The sequence below is a fragment of the Cetorhinus maximus genome, chromosome 22 (assembly GCF_964194155.1).
Source record: "Cetorhinus maximus chromosome 22, sCetMax3.hap1.1, whole genome shotgun sequence".
Taxonomy (NCBI): domain Eukaryota; kingdom Metazoa; phylum Chordata; class Chondrichthyes; order Lamniformes; family Cetorhinidae; genus Cetorhinus; species Cetorhinus maximus.
The window spans coordinates 57,198,945-57,223,220 of NC_135900.1; the positions used below are offsets into that span (position 1 = coordinate 57,198,945).

The 24,276-nt window shown below is 41.9% G+C and overlaps 1 protein-coding gene across 3 annotated transcripts in view; it reads right to left on the bottom strand.

Annotated features, from left to right (window-relative positions):
- Window positions 1-24,276, bottom strand: part of cadps2 (Ca++-dependent secretion activator 2) — a 782,646-nt gene that overhangs the window by 70,483 nt on the left and 687,887 nt on the right. For all 3 annotated transcript variants that reach the window (XM_078568371.1, XM_078568372.1, XM_078568373.1), the window contains 2 exons: window positions 21,177-21,260; window positions 19,494-19,526 (listed from right to left, as the gene is read on the bottom strand). In XM_078568371.1, the coding sequence (XP_078424497.1) occupies window positions 19,494-19,526; window positions 21,177-21,260 (117 nt within the window). The remainder of the gene's footprint in view (window positions 1-19,493; window positions 19,527-21,176; window positions 21,261-24,276) is intronic.

Consider the following 24,276-nt stretch of genomic DNA (forward strand, 5'->3'; position numbering starts at 1 on the left):
GAAGAGCTGGACGTGGCCAGAGCTGGATTTGGGTATACATTGAATATCTTATCTTTTCTAGGAGTTTCTTTGGATTGGGTTGTGCTTCCACCACTGCTGGTAACTAATGTGTGTGTGTTGTCATTGACATCACCCCATTCTTCCATTTGAAGAATTGTCTGTTGTTGGATCCTTCACTTTTTGAAGAGTGTGTATTTTGGGATTTGTAAAAGGCTATTTGCTGTATGGGTGTTAGTGGAAGGTGTGCATCCAATACTTTAACTGGACCAAGGACACAGACTTTTTAAAATATCATTTCAGCCTTTCTAAATTACACCTATAAGTCTTGGGTATTAATTAGTAATGAACTCATTCACGTCCACAGTCACTAGGAAACGGGTCTGCATAACAAGGTAGATGGGCTGCCAGCATGAATGAACTTTTGTTAGTCAGAAGGAAAAAGTCGGTTTGTTTTGTCTTACTTTTCTTAAGCAGCCTTGTTTTCTAAAAGAATGGCTTTTCACAGGTAGAAAGGGTTGTACGCGTCTAATTCAGGGTGTAGACTTCAGTAGCTTTAGTGAAGGTTAATCACTAGTTAACCTGACCAGATGAACACATGGGCCAAAAGAACAAAAAATTCCCAACTTAATTATATACTGCAAAACCTCTCACTTCCTGCTGTTAAACCTAATCCCACAGGTGCAGCTTCTGTATCTCAGGCTGTTTACTGTTAGGTGGGCTGGACTCTGCAGCCTTTTCACAGCAACAGATTTAGCTTGCGAACTAACTGATTAACCTTCCACTGAAGGTCAAAGAAACTGACTGAGAGATTAAGCATTGTCATGGTGCTATTTTCTAAGAAGTGGAATGGAATATAAAACATGCTGTTCCCATATGATTATTCTGCCCTAAGCTGCACTTCTCCACATCATAAATTGATGATTATAATGAAGAAAGGGTGATTATTTACTGACAGCTCCTAGTTTATTGATAGCTCTTCAGGCCTGTCACTCATTTTCTCCTTAACTTTAGCTAGAGAGAGATTTGGAATGTTCATCTTCACAGATGCCAACCTAGAACATGAGATAAAGCTGACCAATACCTTCGAAAGGCCCCTAAACACATGCCTATAACATATGGAAATGAGTAGCTCCACTGAAAGTGAGGTGGGAGATGGACTTTGTTATAGCTTATCTGTTGTATAGGGCAGATCATAGAGGAAGTAATAAATGAGGCATCAAAGAAAGGTACTGCAATAATCATGGGTGACTTTAATCTACATGTAGCTTGGGAGAATTAAATTGGTAAAGGTAGCCTGGTAAGTTAATTCATAGAGTGTTTTCAGGATAGTTTCTTAGAGCATGTTCTTGAGCCAAACAGGGAGCAGGCTCCTAGGCCTGGTAATGTGCAATGAGACAGGGTTAATCAATAACCTCATGGTAAAGGAGCTGCTAGATGACAGTGATCACAACATGATAGAATTTCATGTTCAGTTTGAAAGTGAGAAGTGTGGGTCCATGGCTAGTGTTTCAAACCTAAATAAAGGTAATTATGGAGTTATGAAGGCAGAGCTGGCTAGGGTGAACTGGGAAACTAGGTTAAAAAGGTAGGACAGTAGAGTTGCAGTGGTGGACTTTTAAGGAGACATTTAATAACTCTCCGCAAAGATTTATCCCTGTAAGTAAGAAAGGCTCTTTGAGAAGAATGCATCATCCGTGGCTAAATAAAGAAGTCAAGGATAGTATTAAACTGAAAGAAACACTGTACAAATCTGGAAAGATTAGTGGTAGTTCAGAGGATTGGACAGACTTTAAGAGCCAGCAAAGAATGGCTATAAATATAATAAGGAGGCAGAAAGCTGAGTATGAGAGAAAGCTAGCGAGTAACATGAAAACAGATAGTAAGAGTTTCTACAAGTAGTTGAATAGGAAAAGAGCAATTAAAGCTAGTCCTCTAGAGAGGGAGTCTGGGGAATTGATAAAGAAATGGTGGAGGCATTGAACAGGTATTTTGTGTCTGTCTTCACAGCAGAAGGCTTAGAGAACTTCCCAATGATAATTGAAAATCAAGAGGTGATGGGGAGGGATGAACTTAAAACAATCACCATCACTAGGGAAAGGGTACTAGGAGAACTATTAGGCCTAAAGGCTGATAAGTCCCCAGAAGTGGATGGCCTGCATGCTCCGGTCTTAAAAGAAGTGCCGGCACAGATAGCAGATGCATTGGTTAAAATCTTCCAAAATTCCTTAGATTCAGTAAGGGTCCCAGTGGATTGGAAAATAGCTAATGTAACACCTTTATTTAAGAAAGGAGGGGGACAGAATGTAGGAAACTATCAGCCAGTTACCCCAACATCTGTCCTGGGGAAAGTGATAGAATCCATTATTAAAGAGGTTATAGCAGGGTACTTAGAAAATCATGATATGATCAGGCAGAACCAACATGGCTTTGAGAAAGAGAAATGGTGTTTAAATAATTTGTTAGTTTAACATTCACAATGTTAAATCCACAATAAAGGTGAACTGGTAGATGTGGCGTACTTGGATTTCAAAAAGGCATTTGATAAGGTGCCACATCAAAGGTTACTACACAAGATAAGAGCATATGATGTAGGTGGTAACATATTAGCATGCATAAAGGAATGGTTAGCTAACAGGAAGCAAGAGTAAGGATAAATGGGTCTTTTACAGATTAGCAAGTTGTAACTGGTGAACAGCCACAGGGATCAGTGCTGGGTCTTCAACTATTTACAATCTTTATCAATGACTTGGATGAAGAGACTGAATGTATGGTAGATAAATTTGCCGATGACATCAAGATAGGGAGGAAAATAAGTTGTCAAGAGAAGGTAGAGAGTCTGCAAAGGGATATAGACAGGTTTAGTGAGTGGGCAAAATTTTGGAAGATGAAGTATAACATGGGTAAATGTGAACTTGTCCATTTTGACAAGAAGAATAGAAAAGTAGTGTACTATTTAAATGAAGAGAGATTGCAAAACTTGGTGGTATGGAGGGCTCTAGATGACCTGGTATATAAATCGCGAAGTTAGTATACAGGTATAGCAAGTGATTAAGAAGGCAAATAGAATGTTGGCATTTATTGGAAAAGGAATGGAATATAAAAGTGGGGAATTTTACTGCAGCTTTACAAGGCCTTCGTGGGGCCACATCTGGAGTACTGTGTGCAGCTTTGGTCTCCTTATTTGAAAAAAAGGCATAATTATTTTAGAACCAGTTCAGAGAAGGTTCATTCAACTCATTCCTGGGATGAAGGGCTTGTCTTATGAAGAAAGGTTGAACAGGTTAGGCCCATTTTGGAATTTAGAAGAATGAGAGGTGACCTTATTGAAACATAAGATCTTTGGGGAATTGATAGGTTGCATACCGGGAGGATGTTTCCTCTTGTGGGGGAAACTAGAACTCTGGACATAAAGCTTAAGAATAAGAGGTCTCCCTTTTAAAACAGAGATGAGGAGAAATTTCTCTCAGAGGGTTATTAGAGTCTGGAATTCTCTTTCTCAGTAGGTAGTGGAGGCTGGGACTTTAAATTTGTTCAAGGCTGACTTAGATAGATTTTTGTTAAACAAAGGAGTCAAGCATTATGGGGTGCAGACGGGAAAGTGAAGCTGAGACCACAACCAGGTCAGCCATGATCTTAATTGAATGGTGGAGCAGGCTTGAAGGGCTGAATGGCCTACCCCTGATCCTAAGTCTTATGTTCCTATGTATCATTGCAAATTGTAGAAGCAGAAGTGGAGATGTAGGGAAAAAAAGCATGCTTGTTGCAGTAATGAATGTAGAAATTTCTAAAGGAATATTATGAAAGCCGAATGTGTGATATTTATTTTCAAGGGTAGTGGAATGGTGGAGAGAAATATTAGGATATCCTCCCACAGGAAATGTTTCTGACAGTTTACTTAGTGCATTTTCTAGGAATCTATTCAGCATGTTGGAACGGTATATTGGCCAGTGGATTTTACTGACAGAATGTAGCAGATATAATGTGAATTTTAGATGCAATGAGTTAAAGACAAAACTTTACTGAGGCCAAGCACCAGAGGAGATTAGAATTAAACAATAGGACAAGATCACATGCAAATTAGCATTGGACAAATAAGATTAGAGAAACAAATGCGTGGCTCAAAGACTGGTGTGGGAGAAGTGGGTTCCGGTTCGTGGGGCACTGGCACCAACATTGGGGAAAGTGGATCTGTACCGTTTAGACGGTCTACACCTGAACTGTACTGGGGCTGGTGTCTTCGCGAGCCACACAACTAGGGAAGTAGAGAAGGTTTTGAACTAAATAGTGCAGGTGGATCATATTTGGGAAGATGTAGTAAACCAAGGAGTAGAGACCAGACAAGAAAGAAAGGTACTGATATAGGAAATGATAAACAGGCTGTGACAGGAAGGGACAGAAAGCACAATTCTAAGAATAAATGAGTAGATAAGGCTCAATGCTACAAAAATAATAAAACGGCAAAGTTTAACAGCTCTGTATCTAAACGCACATAGCATTTGAAATAGAACAGATGAGCTGGTAGCGCAAATAGAAATAAATAAGTACGATTTGATAGCCATTACAGAGACATGGCTACAGGATGACAAAGATTGGGACCTGAAGGGTGCATGACATTTAAGGAGGACAGGAAGTTAGGAAAAGGTGGAGGGGTAGGTCTGTTAACTAATGATGGTATTAGCACATTAGAGAGGGATGACCCAAGTTCAGGAAACCAGGATTTAGAAGTGGTTTGGCTTGAGATTAGAAATGATAAAGAGAAGTCACTTGCGGGAGTGGTGTACAGGCCCCTTAACTGTAAGTACATGGTAGGACAGAGTGTACAAGAAGAGATAATAGGAGCTTGCCAGAAAGGTATAGCAATAATCATGGGGATTTTAATCTAGATATAGAATGGAAAAATCAGATGGGCTTAGGTAGGGTAGATGAGTTCATAGAATGTTTTCAGGATAGTTCTGGAGCCAACCAGAGGGCAGGCTATACTAGACCTGGTACTGAGCAATGAGATAGGATTAATTGATAACCTCATAGTGAAGGCACTCCTAGGCACCAGCAATCATAATATGATCAAATTTTACATTCATTTTGAGGGAGAAACGAGATCATCCAAACTAGTATTTTAAACTTAAACAAGGGCAATTATGAGGGCATGAAAGTAAAGTTAGCTAACTGGCAAATGAGGTTAAGGGATAGGTCAATAGAGGTTAGTGGCAGACATTTAAAGGGATATTGCAGAATACACAGAATAGATACATTCCAATGAGATAGAAAAATTCCAAGGAGAGGGCCCACCATCCCTGGTTAACTAAAAAAGTTAAAGACAGTATCAAACCTAAAGAAAAAGCATATAATTACGCAAAGATGGGTGGCAGATCAGAAAATCAGAAAGAATATGAAGAACAAAGAATGACAAAAAGATTAATAAGGATGGAAAAGTTAGAGAATGCGATAAAGCTAGCTAGTAATATAAAGACGAATAGTAAGAGTTTCTATAAATATTTAAATAAGAAAAGGGTTAACAAAGTGAGCGTTGGTCCTATAGTGTGTGTCTGGGGAATTGATAATGGAAAGTAGGGAGTTGGTAAATGAATTAAACAGGTATTTTGCTTCGATCTTCACTATAGAGGACTCAAGTGACATCCTGGAAATAGCTGTAAATCAGGAAATGGAAGGGAGAGAGGAACTCGGGAAAATTACAAATCGCCAGATTTAAGCAAATTGTTGGGGCTACGGGCTGACTTCACCCTAAGGTCTTGAAAAAAGTGCCTAGTGAGATAGTTGATGCAATGGTTTAAATTTTCCAAAATTTCCGAGGTTCAGGGGAAGGTTCCATTAGATTGGAAAACAGCAAATCTAACTCCTTTATTCAAAAAGAGGTTGGAGGGGGGGCGGTGGGTGGGTTGATGAAGACAAGAACTACGGGCCTGTTATCCTAACATCTGTCATAGGGAAAATGTTAAAAGCCATTATTAAAGTCGTTATAGCAGGGCACTTAGAAATAGTAAGACAATCAGGCAGCGTCAACCTGGTTTTGTAAAAGGGAAATCATGCTTAACCAACTTATTGAAGCTCTTTGAGGAAGTAACATGTGCTGTGGATAAAGGGGAACCAGTGGATGTACTGTACTTAGATTTCCAGAAGGCATTTGATAAAGTGCCACATCAAAGGTTATTGCAGAAAATAAAAGCTCATGGTGCAGGGGCTAACATATTGGCATGGATAGAAGATTGGCTGGCTACCAGGAAACAGAGTTGGCATAAATGGGTCTTTTTCTGGTTGGCAGGATGTGATAAGTGGTATGTCACAGGGATCAGTGCTGGAGCCTCAACTTTTTACAATTTATATAAATGACTTGGATAAAGGGACCAAAGGATTGGTTGCTAAATTTGCTAATGACATAAAGATAGATAGGAAAGTAAACTGTGAAGAGGACGTAAGGAGGCTGCAAAGTGACATAGATAGGTTAAATGAGTGGGCAAAGATCTGGCAAATGGGGTATAATGTGGGCAAATGTGAAATTGTTCATTTTGGCAGGAAGAATAAAAAAGAAGCTTATTATGTAACTGGTCAGAGATTGCAGAGCTCTGAGATTCAGAGGGATCTGGGTGTCCTAGGGCATGAATCACAAAAAGTATGCAGGTGCAATAAGTAATTAGGAAAGCTAATAGAATGTTATCAATTATTGTGAGGGAATTGATTATAAAAGTAGGGAGGTTATACTTCAGTTGTATATGGCATTGCTGAGACCACATCTGGATTACTATGTACAGTATTGGTCTCCTTATTTAAAGAAAGATATAAATGCGTTAGCAGTTCAGAAAAGGTTCACTAAACTAATACCAAGAATAGGCGGGTTGTCTTATGAGGAAAGGCTGGACAGGTTAGGCTTGTATCCAATGGAACTTAGAAGAATAAGAGGTGACTTAATTGAAACCTTTAAAGATCTTGAAGGGTCTTGACAGGGTGGATGTGTAGAGGATGTTTCCTCTTGTGGGAGAATCTAGAACTAGCGGTCACTGTTTAAATAAGGGGTTGCTCATTTAAGAGTGATGAGACGAGGAGAACTTTTTTTCTCTGAGGGTAGCGAGTTTTTGGAACTCTCCCTCAAAAGGTTGTGGATGCAGAGTCTCTGAACATTTTTAAGGCAGAGCTAGATAGATTTTTTATTACCAAGGTGGTGAAAGGTTATAAGGGGTAGGCAGGAATGTGGGGTTGAGGTTACATTCAGATTAGCCATAACCTAATTGAATGGTGGAGCAGGCTCGAGGGGCCGAGTGGCCTACTCCTGTTCTTAATTTGTATGTTCGTATGTATGTTCACTTCTTTGTCTTGTATATATCTGGAATGTGTGTTAAATGATAAAAATAGTCATGAAATTCTAGATGCTACCAGTTCAATGCTGTCTAACCATGACAACTCCTGCCCTCAGACACTGATGACAATTTAGATTAGACAATTACAAATCCAAATAAGTGAAATTATTTGTGTAAAACATGCATTTCACAGAAGATTTTTTTGTTGCAAGCTGCATATTGGGAGACCAAGTTAATTATATTGAGAAAAATTCCCATGGTAACTGCAGCTTCAGGAACAGCTCACACTGCGAAAATCCCAACATGTTAACACATCCTGCACGTAAATTCTAAAAGAAAAAAATCAAAAAAAGCATAATTTTGAAAAAAATATTCCTTGCATAATATCTGCAGTGAGCAGAAGCAATGTGTACTGTAAGTGACAACACATTAAGGATTGTGCCATGTAATTAGATTAAGTTATTTCAAGCAACTCAATTCTTCACATCATTTTTATTACCTTCCAATGCCTCTAGATAGCAACTAAATATCATTTGTATGCAAATTTTAAGCTTTTACTGCTGATGAAAGACAGGCACCTTAAAACTGCAATAAGTCCCACCACCACCTTCAAGGGTAATTAGGGATGGGCAATAAATACCATGAACAAATAAAAAAATATAGTGTATTGGACCTTCGAATGGCTACCAACTGTTGAGTGGCTATTTCTTCATTGACACATGAGCATAAGTTCTTGATTCACTTATTTATCCTTAGGCTTTCTTCCAGTTCAAACTGGAAGCTATATCACTCATATTATTTTGAAATGCATCAGGGGCTTCTTGGTTGGGGTTATTATGCTCTCCAACACAAGCCAAAACTCCACCTATTCCATTGACTGCAAGAATGCTGAAATACATTAGTATGCATGGATGTAAATTAATAAGTGAGCCACAGTGATTTACAAGGTGGTTCAAGAACCTGAGGGTGGCTGGGGCCTAGCTCCTTGCTCATTTGATATTGACCAAAGTGTCAGGCCATAAACTGACTGCCCATTCAAAATGCAGCTAGTTGGCATGTATGCAGGCCTCTAAGTGACACTTTTCATCTGTGAATTCAAGTAGAGAAGGCTTTCAGAGCTTCAAATTTCCCCTATTCCTTCTGCATCAGTTTCCTATTGCTATTTGCTGTCTTTCCAGAGGACCATCTTGTCATATCAAGATTCCAGGAAAGAACTTGAGTCTCTGCTCCATAATAGTGCAGCAGTCAACCAACATGAGTCTGGTGTATCCAATCATCTGGAAGAAAGTCACCCTTGGACAACACGCCATTCTTCAGTTAACTTTCTATTTTATGGAAGCCAACTGTTGATCTTACTTAAAATTTATTTGGATAGAATGTGAAATGATAAATAGATTTGTTTAATAATATCAGAGACATTGCTTATAAAAATTGACTCTGGTATGTTGTTGCAGAATTAATTTAAGCAGTTTGGATTGAAGCTTTTCTGTGCCTGCCTAAATAGAGCAGCGATCCTTGCCTACCAACAGCACTTAGAAAAATTCAAGCACGGACTGCCCAAAGTATTTTGATCATTATGGAAAAGGAACAATTTTTGTATTCATATCGGACCTTTCATTGCTTCAGGACATCTCGAAGCTTCACATCCAATGAAATGCTTTTGAAGTGTAATCACTGCTGTAATGTATGCAAATCAACTTGACTAAAAAGGTGTTTGAAAAGGTGCAATATTAGAAGTTTGTTACAAAAATTAGGATGCATAGTATTAAATGGATTATATCTACATGTATAGAGAGATAACTAGGTAACTGAAAGTGGAGAGGGTAAATAGATATTCTTAGATTGATAGAATCAGGGTAGTAGTATGCCTCACAGGTCTTTGCTGACACCTTACATTGTCCATTTATGCAAATGATTTGAATAAAAGTATAAGAGAATTTTATTAAAGTTTGTCAATAATGCCAAACTAGGCATCATGGCAAAATGGAGGAGTGTGCAATTGATTGTAGGATATTGACAGGTTAGCATAGTGGGCACATGCAATGTAAGGAAATGTGAATAAGTACATTTGGGATAAAAACTGTGAAAGGAAGTAAAACTGAAAGTCAAGATTCTTTATAGAGCAGAGGAACAGAACAACATCTTTATAAAAGATCTTTACTAGGTGGATGGTAAAAAAAATGCCATAGAAAATCAAATTGGATTCAGGGGTTTATATACAAGAGTACAGAATAAAAAAGCAAGAAAGTGATATTGAATTTGTAAAAAGTACTGGCAGGCTATCATTGGAGTTCAGCATGTATTCCTGAGCAAAGAATTTAAAGGCGGCTGTTATAACCCTGGAAAATATACTAGCAACATTCAAGGGAATGAAGGTTATAGTTATGAAGAAAGACTTGAAAGAATTTCACTGGAACAGAGAAGGTTAAGAGGGAATCTAATATCCAAATTTTAAAAGGCTTTGAGAGTGGAAATAGTCAAAAACAATTTCACTAGGTCAGTAACAAGGAGGCACAGAAAGAAAAGAAACTTGTGGTTACAAAATGCTTTTCACTGTGTCAGAACATCCTAAAGTTCACGAAAGGTTCACAGCTGATGAAGTACTTTTGAAGTGTGGTCATTGTTCTATTCAGGGGAAAACAACAGCCAACTGGCACATAGAAAGGCCTCACCAAAAGCAATAAGATAAATGACCAGATAGCCTGCTTTAGGGATATTGCTCGAGAAAGATTGACTAGCACTACCTCGCTGCTCTTTGAAATAGTGCCATGGGTTCTTTTATGCCCACTCAAGTGGGCAGAGGGGCAGTTGTTTAATATCTCATCCAAAAGGTGGTATCTCTAACAGTGCAGCACTCCTTCAATATTGCACTGAAGTGTCCCTCTGGATTATTATATGCTTAAGTCTCTGGAGTGGGACTTGAATCCATGATCTGATTATGACTAAGCCAAGGCTCAGAATTATAACAAGTATAATGAAGGTTAAATTTAGAGGATATTTATTCACACAGTAGATGATTAGAATGGGGAATACTGCACAAGTGGCTACTTGAGACAAATATGTCATTTAAAATGGAACTGGAAATGAAAGAAAAGACATAAACAAACATATGGAAAAGGCAGGGATATGCGACTGAAGTAGATAGTCCCATTTGAAGAGCTTACACTAGTAAAAGCAAGATTGTCTGAATTGCCTCCAGCATTGTAATTTAAGTGATTCTATAATTATATGACTTGTGTTTGAATCTTGCCCAACTGGTGTGAAGATGATTTCCGATCTATCTCCTGGCTTGAGGAGCTGCGAATGAAATAGCCCTTAGTAACTGCCTCTCTCATTCTAGGGTGTGAAGTCCTCAGCACAAAATTCCTATAATCTGAAACAAATTGGCACTAAATTAATCATCTTGCAAAGGTGATGAGTGCAGGTAGTGGAAAAATTCATGCTGAGTTTGGAATTAGAAGGGTTTAGTTTGCATCTGGCTAATGCTGTACCTGAACCAGGAGTGCATGATGCTGATCGGGTGTCAAGATGTTCCATTATCATTTTGATGAGCGCAAATGCACCAAAGGAACAATTTGAAATTTTTATTTTAAAAAAAGAGTTGTCTATGCCCTTATGGTTAACTGCATCCATCACCAAGAAGAAAAATAACTGCAACCTCAACCAAAAAGAACTGAGCTAATCAAGCAATGAAATCCAAATTTCTTTTTTGAAAAACTGCGAGAAAAATGCAATACTCAGTTAATTATTGTGCTTCAAGTACTTGTTCGTGCATGTAGCTCATACACAAACAAAGAAAGCTTAAGGTTTTAAAGAATGGGGACGGAAATGCTCATGGCAAAGATTTACTATCAAGATATTGGCGGATTTGTATGAAAGTATGATTTAGATTTGTTGTACTACATATAACAGTGGCTCTGCTGCCAATCTCAAATGAAGGTTTTTGATGCTGTTCTATCAATCACTGATCTTAAATAGTGATAGTTGGGACTCAGGTGGTTAGGTTAAAGCAATGGCAGTTAATGAGGGCACTGTCAGATTCTGGAAGTCACATGACTAACAGGCATCCAGGAGAAAACCTGCAGATTGGACAAACTGCTTATTCTTAATTTTGAAGATTCAAAATAGCAGCATGTTCTCACAGCTTGCCCTTCAGAAATCCACAATCCACCTGTTGTAAAAGACTTGTGCAACACTGAGCTGAAATATAGTTCCAGGGTCCTGATCCACGGCTGAATTCCAGGTCAAGAACCCTGAAGTGGTCTGCAGGAGGACCTGGAGGAGATTTTTGATGAAGCAGTTATTTGGCTTCCTCCTGGAGCCCGTCTAATTTAAGACAGCAGGAGGTGCTCTACAGCTGGGAGAAGGGGGTGTTGTTGATGTAGGTCAGAGAACAAGAGGGTGCCTCAAGATGGCTGCATCTTTAGAGGACTTGTAAATGGCACAGAATATATACTGTGGCCACAGCTGCTAGGCATCATTGTGGGAGCATGGGGGTGGGGGTCAGGCAGAGGGGAAACTCCTGCACAGGATGACCTGTGTCTGCAGCTGTTACCAGTCGCAGCCCAGCGGGTACATGCTGGGCTGCTTTGCAGGATGTGCCTCTGGCCTCCCCAGCACCCCACCCTGCTACTAGAGGCCATCACCATTCCATCGACAGACTCCAGCCACATCGGCGGGCCTGTCCACCATGGGAAAATCCAGATGGCGTGTGAAGAGTGCCCTTGATAGCACTTCAATCTTCCTAATCAGCTACCTGACACTGTCACCCCTCAGAAGCTGCCACCCTGAAAATAGGCCAGGGGTAGGTGCCCGCTGACAGACAGCCTTGCTGGACAGTAATGCAAAACTGCTGGCACATCCGCCTCCAAACCAGCCTCTGCCTTGGGATGAAAATTAAGCCCATTATTTATTTGGAATGCTCACACCAAACAGAGTGCCATTTCCATGATAAACCACATGTCCTACTATCTCCTTGTGTGGCTGATAATGCTCCTGTGAAATGCCTTGGGACGTTTTACTATTTTAAAGTGAGTGAAAGGTATTGTTTTGTTCTTACTTTTCATACTCATTATATTACAACTTGCTCTAGTTACTGGAAATGCTTTCCTTTTGAATATACAATTGACATGAATATGCAAAGTATTAACATTCTTTGTTCCCCAGCTTTGACCAACACACAGTTGGGTAAAGTTTCACAATACCTCTCCAGTCACGCCAAGTGGCCACTATTCAGGTGAAAGCTTAGGCAGAGAGTGCTGGCCAGTTAACAAACTAAGGAGAACCTTATGGCCAAGCACAATTCTGCCCTTAACAGATTTGCAAACATTGTCCAGCAGTGTTCACTGAATTGTGATCAGGAGTAGGATGTGTTGCTGCAGTTACATATACAGCAGTGGAAGCCACTCAAAGGGAAGATGATCACTTCAAGGTAAATGGCCGAAGGCAAAGAAATATGTTTGCATATATGCAGACTTACATCCATTCCCTGTGGATAGGCAGTTTTTTTATACTTTCACGGTGTGGGTGTCGCTGGCTAAGCCAGCATTTATTGCCCATCCCTAATTGCCCTTGAGAACTAAGTGGCTTGCTAGGCCATTTCAGAGGGCATTTAAGAGTCAGCCACATTGCTGTTGGCCTGGAGTCAAATGTAGGCCAGACCAGGTAAGGATGGCAGATTTCCTTCCCGAAAAGGACATTGCCCTAGAGAAGGTGGTGGTGAGCCACCTTTGTGAACTGTTGCAGCCCAAGTGGTGCAGGTACATCTGCAGTGCTGTTACGGAGGTAGTTATAGGATTTTGACCCAGTGGCAGTGAAGGAACAGTGATATAGTTCGTCAGGACGGTGTGTGGCTTGGAGGGGAACTTCCAGGTGGAGGTCCCGTGTATCTACTTTCTAGGTGGTAGAGGTTGCGGGTTTGAAAGGTGCCGTCGAAGGAGCCTTGGTGAGTTGCTGCAGTGTATCTTGTAGATGGTACATGCTGCTGTCGCTGTGCGGCAGTGGTGGAGAGAGTGAATGTTTAAGGTGATAGATGAGGTGCCAATCAAGCAGGCTGCTGTGTCCTGGATGGTGTCATGCTTCTTGTGTTGTTGGAGCTGCATTCATCCAGGCAAGTTGTGAATATTCCATCACACTCCTGATTTGTACCTAGTGGATGGTGGACAGGTTTTGGGGAGTCAGGAAGTGAGTTTCTCACTGCAGAATTCCCAGCCTCTGACCTGCTCTTGTAGCTACAGTATTTATATGGCTGTTCCAGTTCAGTTTCTGGTCAGTGGTAATCCCTAGGATATTGATAGTGGGGATTCAACGATGGTAATGACATTGAATGTCATGTGGAGATGGATAGGTTCTGTCTTGTTGGAGATTGTCATTGCCTGGCGCTTGTGTAACATGTGATTGTTACTTACCACTTATCAGCCCAAGCCTGAATGTTGTCCAGGTCTTGCTGCTTTTGGACATGGACTGCTTCAGTACCTGAGGAGTCGCGAATGGTGCTGAACATGAACATCCCCACTTCTGATCTTATAATGGAGGGAAGGTCATTGATGAAGCAGTGATTCGGTCTAGGACACTACCCTGAGGAACTCCTGCAGTGATGTCCTGGAACTGAGTTGACTGACCTCCAACAACCACAACCATCTTCCTTTGCGCTAGGTATGACTCCAACCAGGACAGTTTTCTCCCTGATTCCCACTGACTCCAGTTTTGCTAGGGCTCCTTGATGCCACACACAATTAAATGCTGCCTTGATATCAAGGACAGTCACTTTCACCTCACCTCTGGTGTTCAGCTTTTTTTTCCCCCATGTTTGGATCAAGGTTATAAATGAGGTCAGGAGCTGAGTGGCCCTAACAGAACCCAAACTGAGAGTCAATGAGCAGGTTATTGCTGCTTATTGTAAGTGCCACTTGATAGCACTGGCGATAACACCTTTCATCACTTTGCTGATGATCGAGAATAGCTGGATTGTGCGGCTGGGTTGGATTTAACCTGGTTTTTTTTGGTTGACAGGACAGATCTGGGTAATTTTCCACATAGCTGGGTAGATGCCAGTGTTGCAGCTGTACTGGAACAGCTTAGCTAAAGGCGCCACTAGTTTTGGAGCACAAGTCTTCAGTGATATTGCCAGAATATTGTCAGGGCCTTTGCAGTATCCAGTGCCTTCAGCTGTATCTTTATTTCATGCGGAGTGAATTGAATTGGCTGAAGACTGGCATCTGCGATGATGGGAGCTCAGGAGGAGGCCAAGATGGATCATTAACTCAGCACTTCTAGCTGAAGATAGTTGTAAATGCTTCAGCCTTATCTTTTGCGCTAATGTGCTGGGCTCCTCCATCATTGGCGATGGGGATGTTTGTGAAGCCGCCTTCTCCAGTGAGTTGTTTAACCGTTCACGACTGGATGTGGCAGGACTGCAGAGCTTAGATCTGATCCATTGGTTGTGGGATCGTTTAGCTCTGTCTATCATGCTGCTTCTGCTGTTTAGCATGCTGTGTTCTGGCTTCACTAGGTGACACCTCATTTTTAGGTATGCCTTCATATGCTCTTCATTGAACCAGGGTTGATTTCCCAGCTTGATGGTAATGGTAGAGTGGGGGATATGCTGGGCCATGAGGTTACAGATTGTGGCTGAATACAAATCTGCTGCTGCTGCTGACCAACCACACCTAATGGACGTCCGGTTTTGAGTTGCGATGATCACCACCTGCTATCCTCCCACCTGATTAAATTCCCCACCCTGCCACCATACTTGCCACTGTGGAGAGCCTCATTCACGTTTTCCCCATCCCCATCCCCTCTCTGCCCAATCACACCCATCACTGCCCCTCTTTGAATGACACGTGTCAAAGATAGGCAGCTGGCCATCACAACAATGGGATATGGTGTATCCCATTGCTTGGTCAATTCATGATCCAGCACAGGAAGTGCAGGACCACCTAACTCTCGTTGAGTAGGCCAGTGCACTTACTTCTGCCAATGGGGGAGCTTTGGAGCCCGAGTTCAGTACGTTGGGTGCTCAGAAGGCAGGTCCAGCAAGCGATCCAGTGAACCTGAAGGCACACATCATATATCGTCACTGAGAGAAAGAACACAAAATGCATATACCCAGATTACTAATAGGGGAACTTTGAGTCAACAGAAAGCAATGCCTTCTCCCTCTCAGTTTCCTCCTGATGGTGAAGAATAAAGTAGCTGCATATCAAAGGATGGACAATGTTGGTAGTAGTAGTTCAGGGAACAATATTATTGACAGTACTTTAGGCCACAGTATTATACACATATCAAATATTAGTTAAGTAAGCAGCTCAGACTTATCATAAAAAAGGAATGAAACCATAACAAATGAAGATGATTGTGGTTGTTGGAGGTCAGTCATCTCAGCTCCAGGAGTTCCTCAGTAGTGTCCTCAGCTCAACCACCTTCAGCTGTTTCATCAATGACTTTCCTTCCATCATAAGGTCAGAAGTGGAGATGTTTGCACCATGTTCAGCACCATTCGTGACTCCTCAGATACTGAAGCAGTTCATGTCCAAATGCAGCAGAACCTGGACAGCATCCAGGCTTGGGCTGACAAGTTGCAAGTAACATTCGTGCCACATAAGTGCCAGGTAATGACCATCTCCACAAGAGAGAATCTAACCATCGTCCCTTGATGTGAAATGGCATTACCATCACGGAATCCCCCATTATGAACATCCTAGGGGTTACCATTGACCAGAAACTGAACTGGACTAGCCATATAAACACTGTTGCTACAAGAGCTAGGAATAGTGCGATGAGTAACCCACCTCCCGACTTCCCAAAACCTGTCCACCATCTACAAAGGCAAAAGTCAGGAATGTGATGGAATATACTCCCCACTTGCCTGAATGAATGCAGCTCATGCAACACTCAAGAAACTTGACACCATCCAGGCCAAAGCAGCCCACTTGACTGGCACCACATCCACAAACATTCACTCCCCCCACCCACCAATGCACAGTAGCAGGAGTGTGTGCCATCTACAAGATACACTGCAGGAATTCACCAAGGCTCCTTCAACAGCACCTTCCAAAAATACAAACACTACCATCTAGAAGGACAAGAGCAGCAGATAGATGGGAGCATCAGCACCTAGAAGTTTCCCTTCAAGTCACTCACCATCCTGACTTGGAAATATATCGCCATTCCTTCACTGTTGCTGGGTCAAAATCCTGGAACTCCCTTCCTAACAAGCACTGTGGGTGTACCTACACCACATGGACTGTGGTGGTTCAAGAAGGCAGCTCACCAGCATCTTCTCAAGGGCAACTAGGGATGGGCAATAAATGCTGGCCCAGCCAGCAAAGCCCACACTCCATGAATGAATAAAAAAAAAGAATGCCTCCACAATGAGAGTATAACTTTTCTAGGCTGTAAAGATGCTTCACTGACATCACTATCTGGGTTATTTGCCGGAATGACCCGAAATGTCAACTCTGTTCCTCTCTGCTAACCTGCTGAAAGTTTCCAGCATTTTCTGTGAATTTAAGATTTCCAGCAGCTACAGTATTTGCTTTTGAGATATTGTAGTTTACAGATTAGCTTGCAAAGTATTACAGAATTCTGTCACCTCTTCATCCCCCAATGAAGCTGAGCGTCTAAATGGGCGGTTTCAAGTAGCTGGACTTGACAACATGGTCAAACGAGTGAGTATGACTGATGATGATGTTGTACCCTGAAGTCATTGAACTGTCTGCTTCCAGAGAAGGGCAAGCAAAGAGCAGCACTTGATACAGTACTCAGATTCTGAATTGCAATTGCAGCAATCAAAAATGGATCACTTCCCCTTTAAGGGGTCATTTTCTGAAAAGCCTTTAAATATTAATTACATATGTAGTGGGGTGAGTGCATTACGCGATCCTCTGACAAAAATGGAATTTCACATGAGCATTCATTAACATTGAACGAATGTTGAATTACCTGTTTGAATTAAGTTTTCAGATATTCTGTACTAGAGTGATTAGGACTAGCAATCAACCAGGTAAGATAATTGTTGTGTACATGTCCACCAAGGAACTGCAGATTTTACATTACCGTCCTATTTCATGCACCCCACCCTAGACACCTGTGTCACACCAGCAGGATACTCCCACTGATCAAAATTTCTCCTCAAAGAATCCAATAAGAAACTACACAAATTACAATTTTACCTTGCTCCTGACTTTATCATTCAGTCAAGTCAAGTCAACTCAGCCCATTGTGGGATTTGAACACTAACGTATAGAGATTGAGAATCTTCCTCTGTGTTCAAAGAGTTGCTAAACAATTAATCCATCATCAAGGAAATCATCAGGCATCAGCCAATTAAAGCACTCATATCCATTGTGCCATCCTCAGTGGCCAAAAGAATTAGATGGAAAGTGAGATAAAACTCCTCCAGCAAGCTCCACAATGCACATTGAAGAAGAAATAATGGTTGAATGATAAGCCTGCATTGATGGCATGAAAATGGCATGGACATGCAGCACAAAATATGATTAATTTTACATGTGAAAAGCATTCATTTTTAGACAGTAGTTCTGGTTATGCACAATCTTGCTCCACCATGTGGGACAGGCCCTGACCCTTCAGGAGATTCCAGGGCCCGGCAGAGACAGGGAAATTGAATAAAACAATTATTCACCAGTGTGGGTATAGCTTATTCACCCAACTAGAGTAAGGCAGAGCAAAATGTGGTGCTGGGCAGCTACATACAGGTTAATGCTGACAGGGCTGGTAGCCTCTGGTGATCTTTCAATCAATCCCCCTTAGCAAGAGGCCAATTTCAAAGCATTGGATTTGATCTTCCAGGATGTTCCAGGCAAGAACCAGGCCTGAAAACACTTGCAGCCTCCACTTCCACCATTTGTTAGTGGTGTTAGCCCAAATTCTGCTTGAGTACAGTATGCTGGGTACCCAGGAGGCAGGACCAGCAGCAGATTTGATGGGCAATGCCATCTTGCCAGTTCAACCTCCTTTTGATCCCTCGGTCTCTGCAGAGCATAGTAAACAGCCCAGCTCCTAGTGGGAATGTCCTTCCCAGTTCCACCCAATTTCCTAGCCACACTAGTTGTCTTATGTTAGATTTCTACCTGAGGGACGCGCCTGGCTCTAAGGTGATTTGAGTTTAACTTGTGTACCTGTATTAGGAATTATTATAACAAATGCAAATGGAATGATTCCAAGACAACCTCAAGATTGAAATCATTGGTAGAAACTACAAGTTTTGTTCTTGTAATGTGACATCATCTGAAACAGGGCAAAAGGCTCAGCCTTGTAACACAATGAGACATCCATTCTTCCCTTTATAGCACAATAATAACATACTACATAAAGAACACTTTGGATAACAAGAGTGGTATTATACAGCTAAAAAGCTGCAGTCTATTGAGTACATGAACACATACAGCTTACACCTCTCAATTTGTCTCCTGGTAAGTAGGAATCCCTTTGCTCCTCAGTGGATCAGTCAAGCTACAAGCAATATTGAGGGGATGTAAAGCTTTCTTTTCTTTATGTATTTTCTGGCATTTTTATAGCTAGTTTGTTGTGGTTTCTATCTGAGTTAATTAAAATTGAATTTCCATACCATCACTCACCAAAGTAAAAAAGAATTGTCTATCTCTCAAACTATTGGACAGATAATAAGGTAAATAATACAGTTAACAATATCAACCAACCTGTAGGAAAGTTTCAGGCTTGCAGTAACAGAAGTTTGTCAGACTTCTAAGAATTAACATAATAGAGACTGTAAAGAAATTCCACTATTGTCCCCTTGCCTCACCCCACCCCTCCAATCGCAGAGCCCACCATGAAACAATTCATGTATCAATAGAGATAACTGACCACCATTGATCAGGGTCATTTCAGTAACACGAACAGGAAAGTGTGCACACTTTCCTGCATCAGATCATTTGGAATCCTGATAATATCAGCTCTACTTCTAGTGTAGTCATAAAGCATGGCTAAAAAAGGCTGTGATCTTATGAAAAGCTAAGCAATAAATTGAGCAATGCAAGAAGTTTTTTTCTTGTGATTTTTCTGTGCATATCCAGGTGATTTATGTTTGCACGAGTAAATGTAACACATTTCTATTTCAAAGCTGTTGTGTCAACGCCAAGCACTCACTGATTTTTTCAATCGATACACTCTAAAATGAAATCGCAAGGGAGCAATACTCACAGGTACATCAACGTACTTTGCAGCAGCTTTCACCTTAAGCAGAAAGAGAACAAAGATTGGGTATTTGGCATAATTTCACAAACGTGAAAAGAAGATTACAGTTACCTTGTGAAAATCAGCCGACCCTTTGAACTCCTTCCCACCAAACCACTTTTGTTGCACCCCTCAAGCTCCTTGCTTGCGAGTTACAAATTACATTTGTTGCAAATTTGCAACTGATCCCTACAGTAGAAATAAGAACTCAGATGCTGCTGAACTACGCAAACTGTGGTTTCAAATAAAGCACCCCCTACCTCCCCCCTTCCCTCCTCCAGCATTAAAGTGAGCTGCACACCAGGAAGTTTGCCATAGGGTGGTGTCAAGCCCTGGAAGCAAACTTCTGGTCATTCCTTGGTGTGCAGAAACTGCCACCTGTACACTGAGCTGCTTTGTTAAAGTTGCAGTATCAGAGTCATATTTCAATTTAACAACATATCTTGTTTGGAATTGTTTAACACAATGTATCATAGGGATGCAATGGCTGCTTCAGACTTGACTGTAGCCTCCTGTGATGTTTCAGTCAGAAGAAGCCAAGTAGAACTACAATGGTCAGGCATGCCACTACCCAGAAGGAGACAAGAAAGGACAAAGTCATGGTGCCACCCTGGAGGAAAGGGGTAAGAGTCTGAGGTACATTGCAATACTTGAGGAAGGGGCATTCGAGATGGAAGAAAACCATTTGTCCAATATACTAAACAACTCCCATTACAGAAGTGTTGACCTGCATCACTGGATATCAATTTTAGAACTCTAGGGGTTAAAAGAATTCACTGATGGCTAGGGATAAATAAAAGGCACAGGTATAGCCTCAGTGTACCCTTGCAAATATAGCAGAATGACTTATTTTTAAATTGACATATTCCTGGGATCAGAAAAGTATTAAAATGATGGAGGTAATTTTTCAAGTGTGGCTGGAAATGGAGGAACCTCACCTCTTCCAGTCCACAGAATAAAGAGACTGCAGTCAGGGTGATTTCCTGATTTGCACTGAAGGGAGCAAGATTCCTCGCTGCCTGTGGGTTCTCACTCAGGGGTCAATTTTAACTTGCTGAAATGGGGGCCTCAAACTAACCACCCATTTAATTGAGATAGTTGGCCAGCTGCGAATTTTACGTGAGCTGAAGTGATGTCCTGTTTCAGGCTGTCAATCTGCAAATTGGATTTTGACTGCTGTTTTAGGATAGAACTGGCTGGGAACATGCGCCATGCACTCCCTGATGAGTTTCACCAGCGACAGAGCCAGAGAGGTCGTGAAAAGGTAACTTCCAAATTATCTTTGTGGAATCAGAAGAACCTCCTTCTACCCCCACAAAATCAATCTGGGCTGCTGCCACCCTAGGCTCCTCTTTACTAACTTGCTGCCAACTAGACAGTTTCTGGCTCACTCGGCATTAAGCTGGCCTGAGTCCGATGATCTAGGTTGAGAAGCCCATGAGGTACTGGCCTCAAAATGGCTCTCAGGCCCTCACACCCAGGACTGGAAGGCTGCCTTTGACCTCCGAGGATTTTATCCATGAGTGGTAATAAAGCAAATGTTTGATTTCAAGGCCATTTGATATTGCTTCCATTCAATTCCATTTTGCATTAGTGATGTTGCAGCATATTATTCATAGAAGACATGCACAAAATCCTCAGATTACTTACAGTGAATGACAGGATTGAGGAGAAGAAAGTTCCTTCATCATATCTTGACAATTTGGATAGTACACCCTCCAGTACGAACACAAACTTGGGTGGGGGGGGGATGGAGGGGGAAGAAAAAATGATAATTGTTAATCATGTGATAGTGGAAAACCAATTCTTCAAATGCAGGAAGTGACTATACCATGTGTATGCCAGAGCATGGGATGTGAATGAATGCTACATCCAAGCCTTTACCATTTTAATTAGTAACCAAATGGTGTAAATAAATACATGAGGATGAGTTGTGGAAAACGATTTGGCATTGATTAAAATTTGGCATGGAGTTACATGACACGTCCAGGAGAAATAAATCCTCAATCCACATTCTGAATACCTTGGGTCAGTGGTTATAGAACAAGAAAAGTGCTGTATGCTGTCTCTGTCTACCGAGACTCATATTCCCTTTCTCAGTTTGTATCACTTTGCTGTGCTCAATTCACCGGTTCCCCATCATGATTTTTCCTAGATGTTTTGTCTTTGGAGTAACAATGGTGCCGGACATTAGGAAGAGGCCACAGACATTCAAGAAAAAGGCCGCTCAGACTGAGATCCAGTCTTGGACAAGACATAGGGCACAATTTTCCAGTCTCCTTGTGATGGGTTTAATGCTGGGGGGGTGGGGGCGGGGTGGACATAGTGGCCAGTGCAGAAAAATCAGTTTCCTGTCGGCTGTAACTTGCACTCCCACCCATCATGACGAGTTGCCGTTTCTGCCAGAGGCCAGCGTGAAACCATTTTGCATCCTGTTAATGGGATACATATGAAGGCCCCACCAGAATTGTTCCCCCTTCACCCCCGCCAATCCAATTGTCTGCATTGCCAGCAGGATATTACGCAGTTCCAAAACACGTCTGAAAACGTGGCGTGCACTTACCTGAAGGAGGCCTGGGGCACCCTGTGGATATTGGGATAGAAGATGGAGGCCTCCAGCAACTGTGGACCCTGGAACACCATGTGCAGCCATGGGTGGGTGTAACATCTACCAGGTGGAACTTTGAGCTGCAGTAGCTTCCAGGAGGTGGATCACCTTTCTTCAGAATCTTCCAGGAGCTCCATCTTCTATCTTCATTGGTGGGTCAGTTGATGTCTGGGCACCTTTTAAATATGGCACCCAGATATGATGGCAGGGTGCAAGCCATCCAGCTTGCTCCGCTACACAAAACATCAGGAAACCCCTGACTGCATAATTAATTAGGCCAGCGTCGCACAATACGGCATCAATTCCCACCAGCCTCTGTGGTGGGGAAACTCTCCCCATTCCCACACCTGCCATGGGACTTAATCCCAGAATGGAAAATTCTGCCCATAACTTCTTTCATCTAAATGTTGTGAAGACTGAATATATTACCTTTGGCCCCTGGCAAAAACTCCTTCATTCACTCCAGCTCTCTTTCTCTCTCTCTCTCACATGCCACTGTCTCAGGCCATTCCCAACCTAAGCATTCTATTCAATCCAAACTGACCTTCTGACCCCATAAAAAGGCAGCCTATGTCCACCTTAAGAACACCATCCGCCTCCATCCTCATTTCACCTCATCTGCCATTGAAACCTTCACTTATCCCTTTGTCACCTCCAGACTTGATGGGCTGAATTTTGCACGTAAGGGGGAAGCCCACCACCAGGGCTGAAAGCAGGAGAAATGCCGCTTCAACTGGTGGTAGGACCCAGGGAAGCATATCACTGGTGGCAGCCTGTCATGAAGCTATTAATGTATATAATATTATTGGAAAATATTTTTCTTTTAAAATAAAGGTTTAGTTTGTGGGTGTGTCTTAATTGGATTACAACCAACTAGTCTGGATGCTTTGATGTGTACTAGTTTTGATATGTAAGAGAGAGAGCATGCATTTCCGTTTTTTGAATAGGACATTCAAGAAGCTGGGTGAAAACTACCACCTAGCTAGCAGAGACCAAGCAATATGTTTATATTACTAATAAAATTGGTACTATGAAAGGGGTTTTATTGTAAAAGGTGGCGTTCAAAGAGGCTGATGATACAATGAGAATTTACATTCAATGAGCAATGCTAGGTATAACTTCAGTAGTTTTGTGTGTGCAGGGCAGAGGCAATGTGAGATCAAAAGGCAGCTGTAAGCCTCCAACTGTCTCCACAGGACCCAAAGTGAAAAGAACCTCATTTTGAATTTGTAAGGTGAAAATGCTTTGCCTGGTGTTTGGTTAAGTCTATGAGTTGCTGTTGTCTTAATGGAGATTAGTTTGGGAATTTGTTAAAAGTCGTGATCATAGTAATTTGAAGCCATGTGTATATATATATATATATTTTAACCTGTGCAAATGAACAAAATGTTTCACTTAGTTTAATGTAAAACCTCAAGAATTGGTGGTCCGATTCCTGAATCTAGAGTCACATCTCAAACATAACACTTAAAATTATAGGTTATGACAGTTGTTTAAAGTTTCCCTTTGGGATTTTTAAATAACTCTGCTTTACCAACTGCATCGGTCATAACACAGCCAATTACGAGGTCACAGTTGGGACTGCCATCCAATTAAGGGAGGAGGCCCATCCCCAATAGCTGTCAGCCCAATTAGAGGCAGCGTGGCAGCTTCAGCAGGACCACAGCTAACGGTAGTCAGTACGGAGGCTGCAGCTCCAGGAAGAGGGTGTGTCAAAGACACAACACTGTTGAGGAGAGGGGAGTTGGGTTGGGGGACACCAGGCTAGGCCAGGACTGTTGCTGAACATTGATGGCGCTCTTGCTGCCGGTGGGAGGGGGGTCCTCTGTAGGCCACAGAGTGCCCTCCCCACCCCAGAACCCGCTGGGAGGTCACAAAGTTTGATCTGCCAGTCTCCCCACACAGCAGCTGGCCCTCCAATAGAGGCCACTTAATCATCTCAATTGGCCTCCCAAGAAGCGTCCAAGCCGTCTACTTCCTTGTCGCTGGCAATATGGCATGGTGGCAGGAGGCCATCAGGCTCCCTTCCTGATGTCTACCCCAGCCTGCCAGTCCTCCGCCTCCCTGTCTGTCTCTAATGTGTGAAATATTCAGACTAATTATTCCAATGTTCTCCTGACTGATCTCCCATCCTCCACCCTT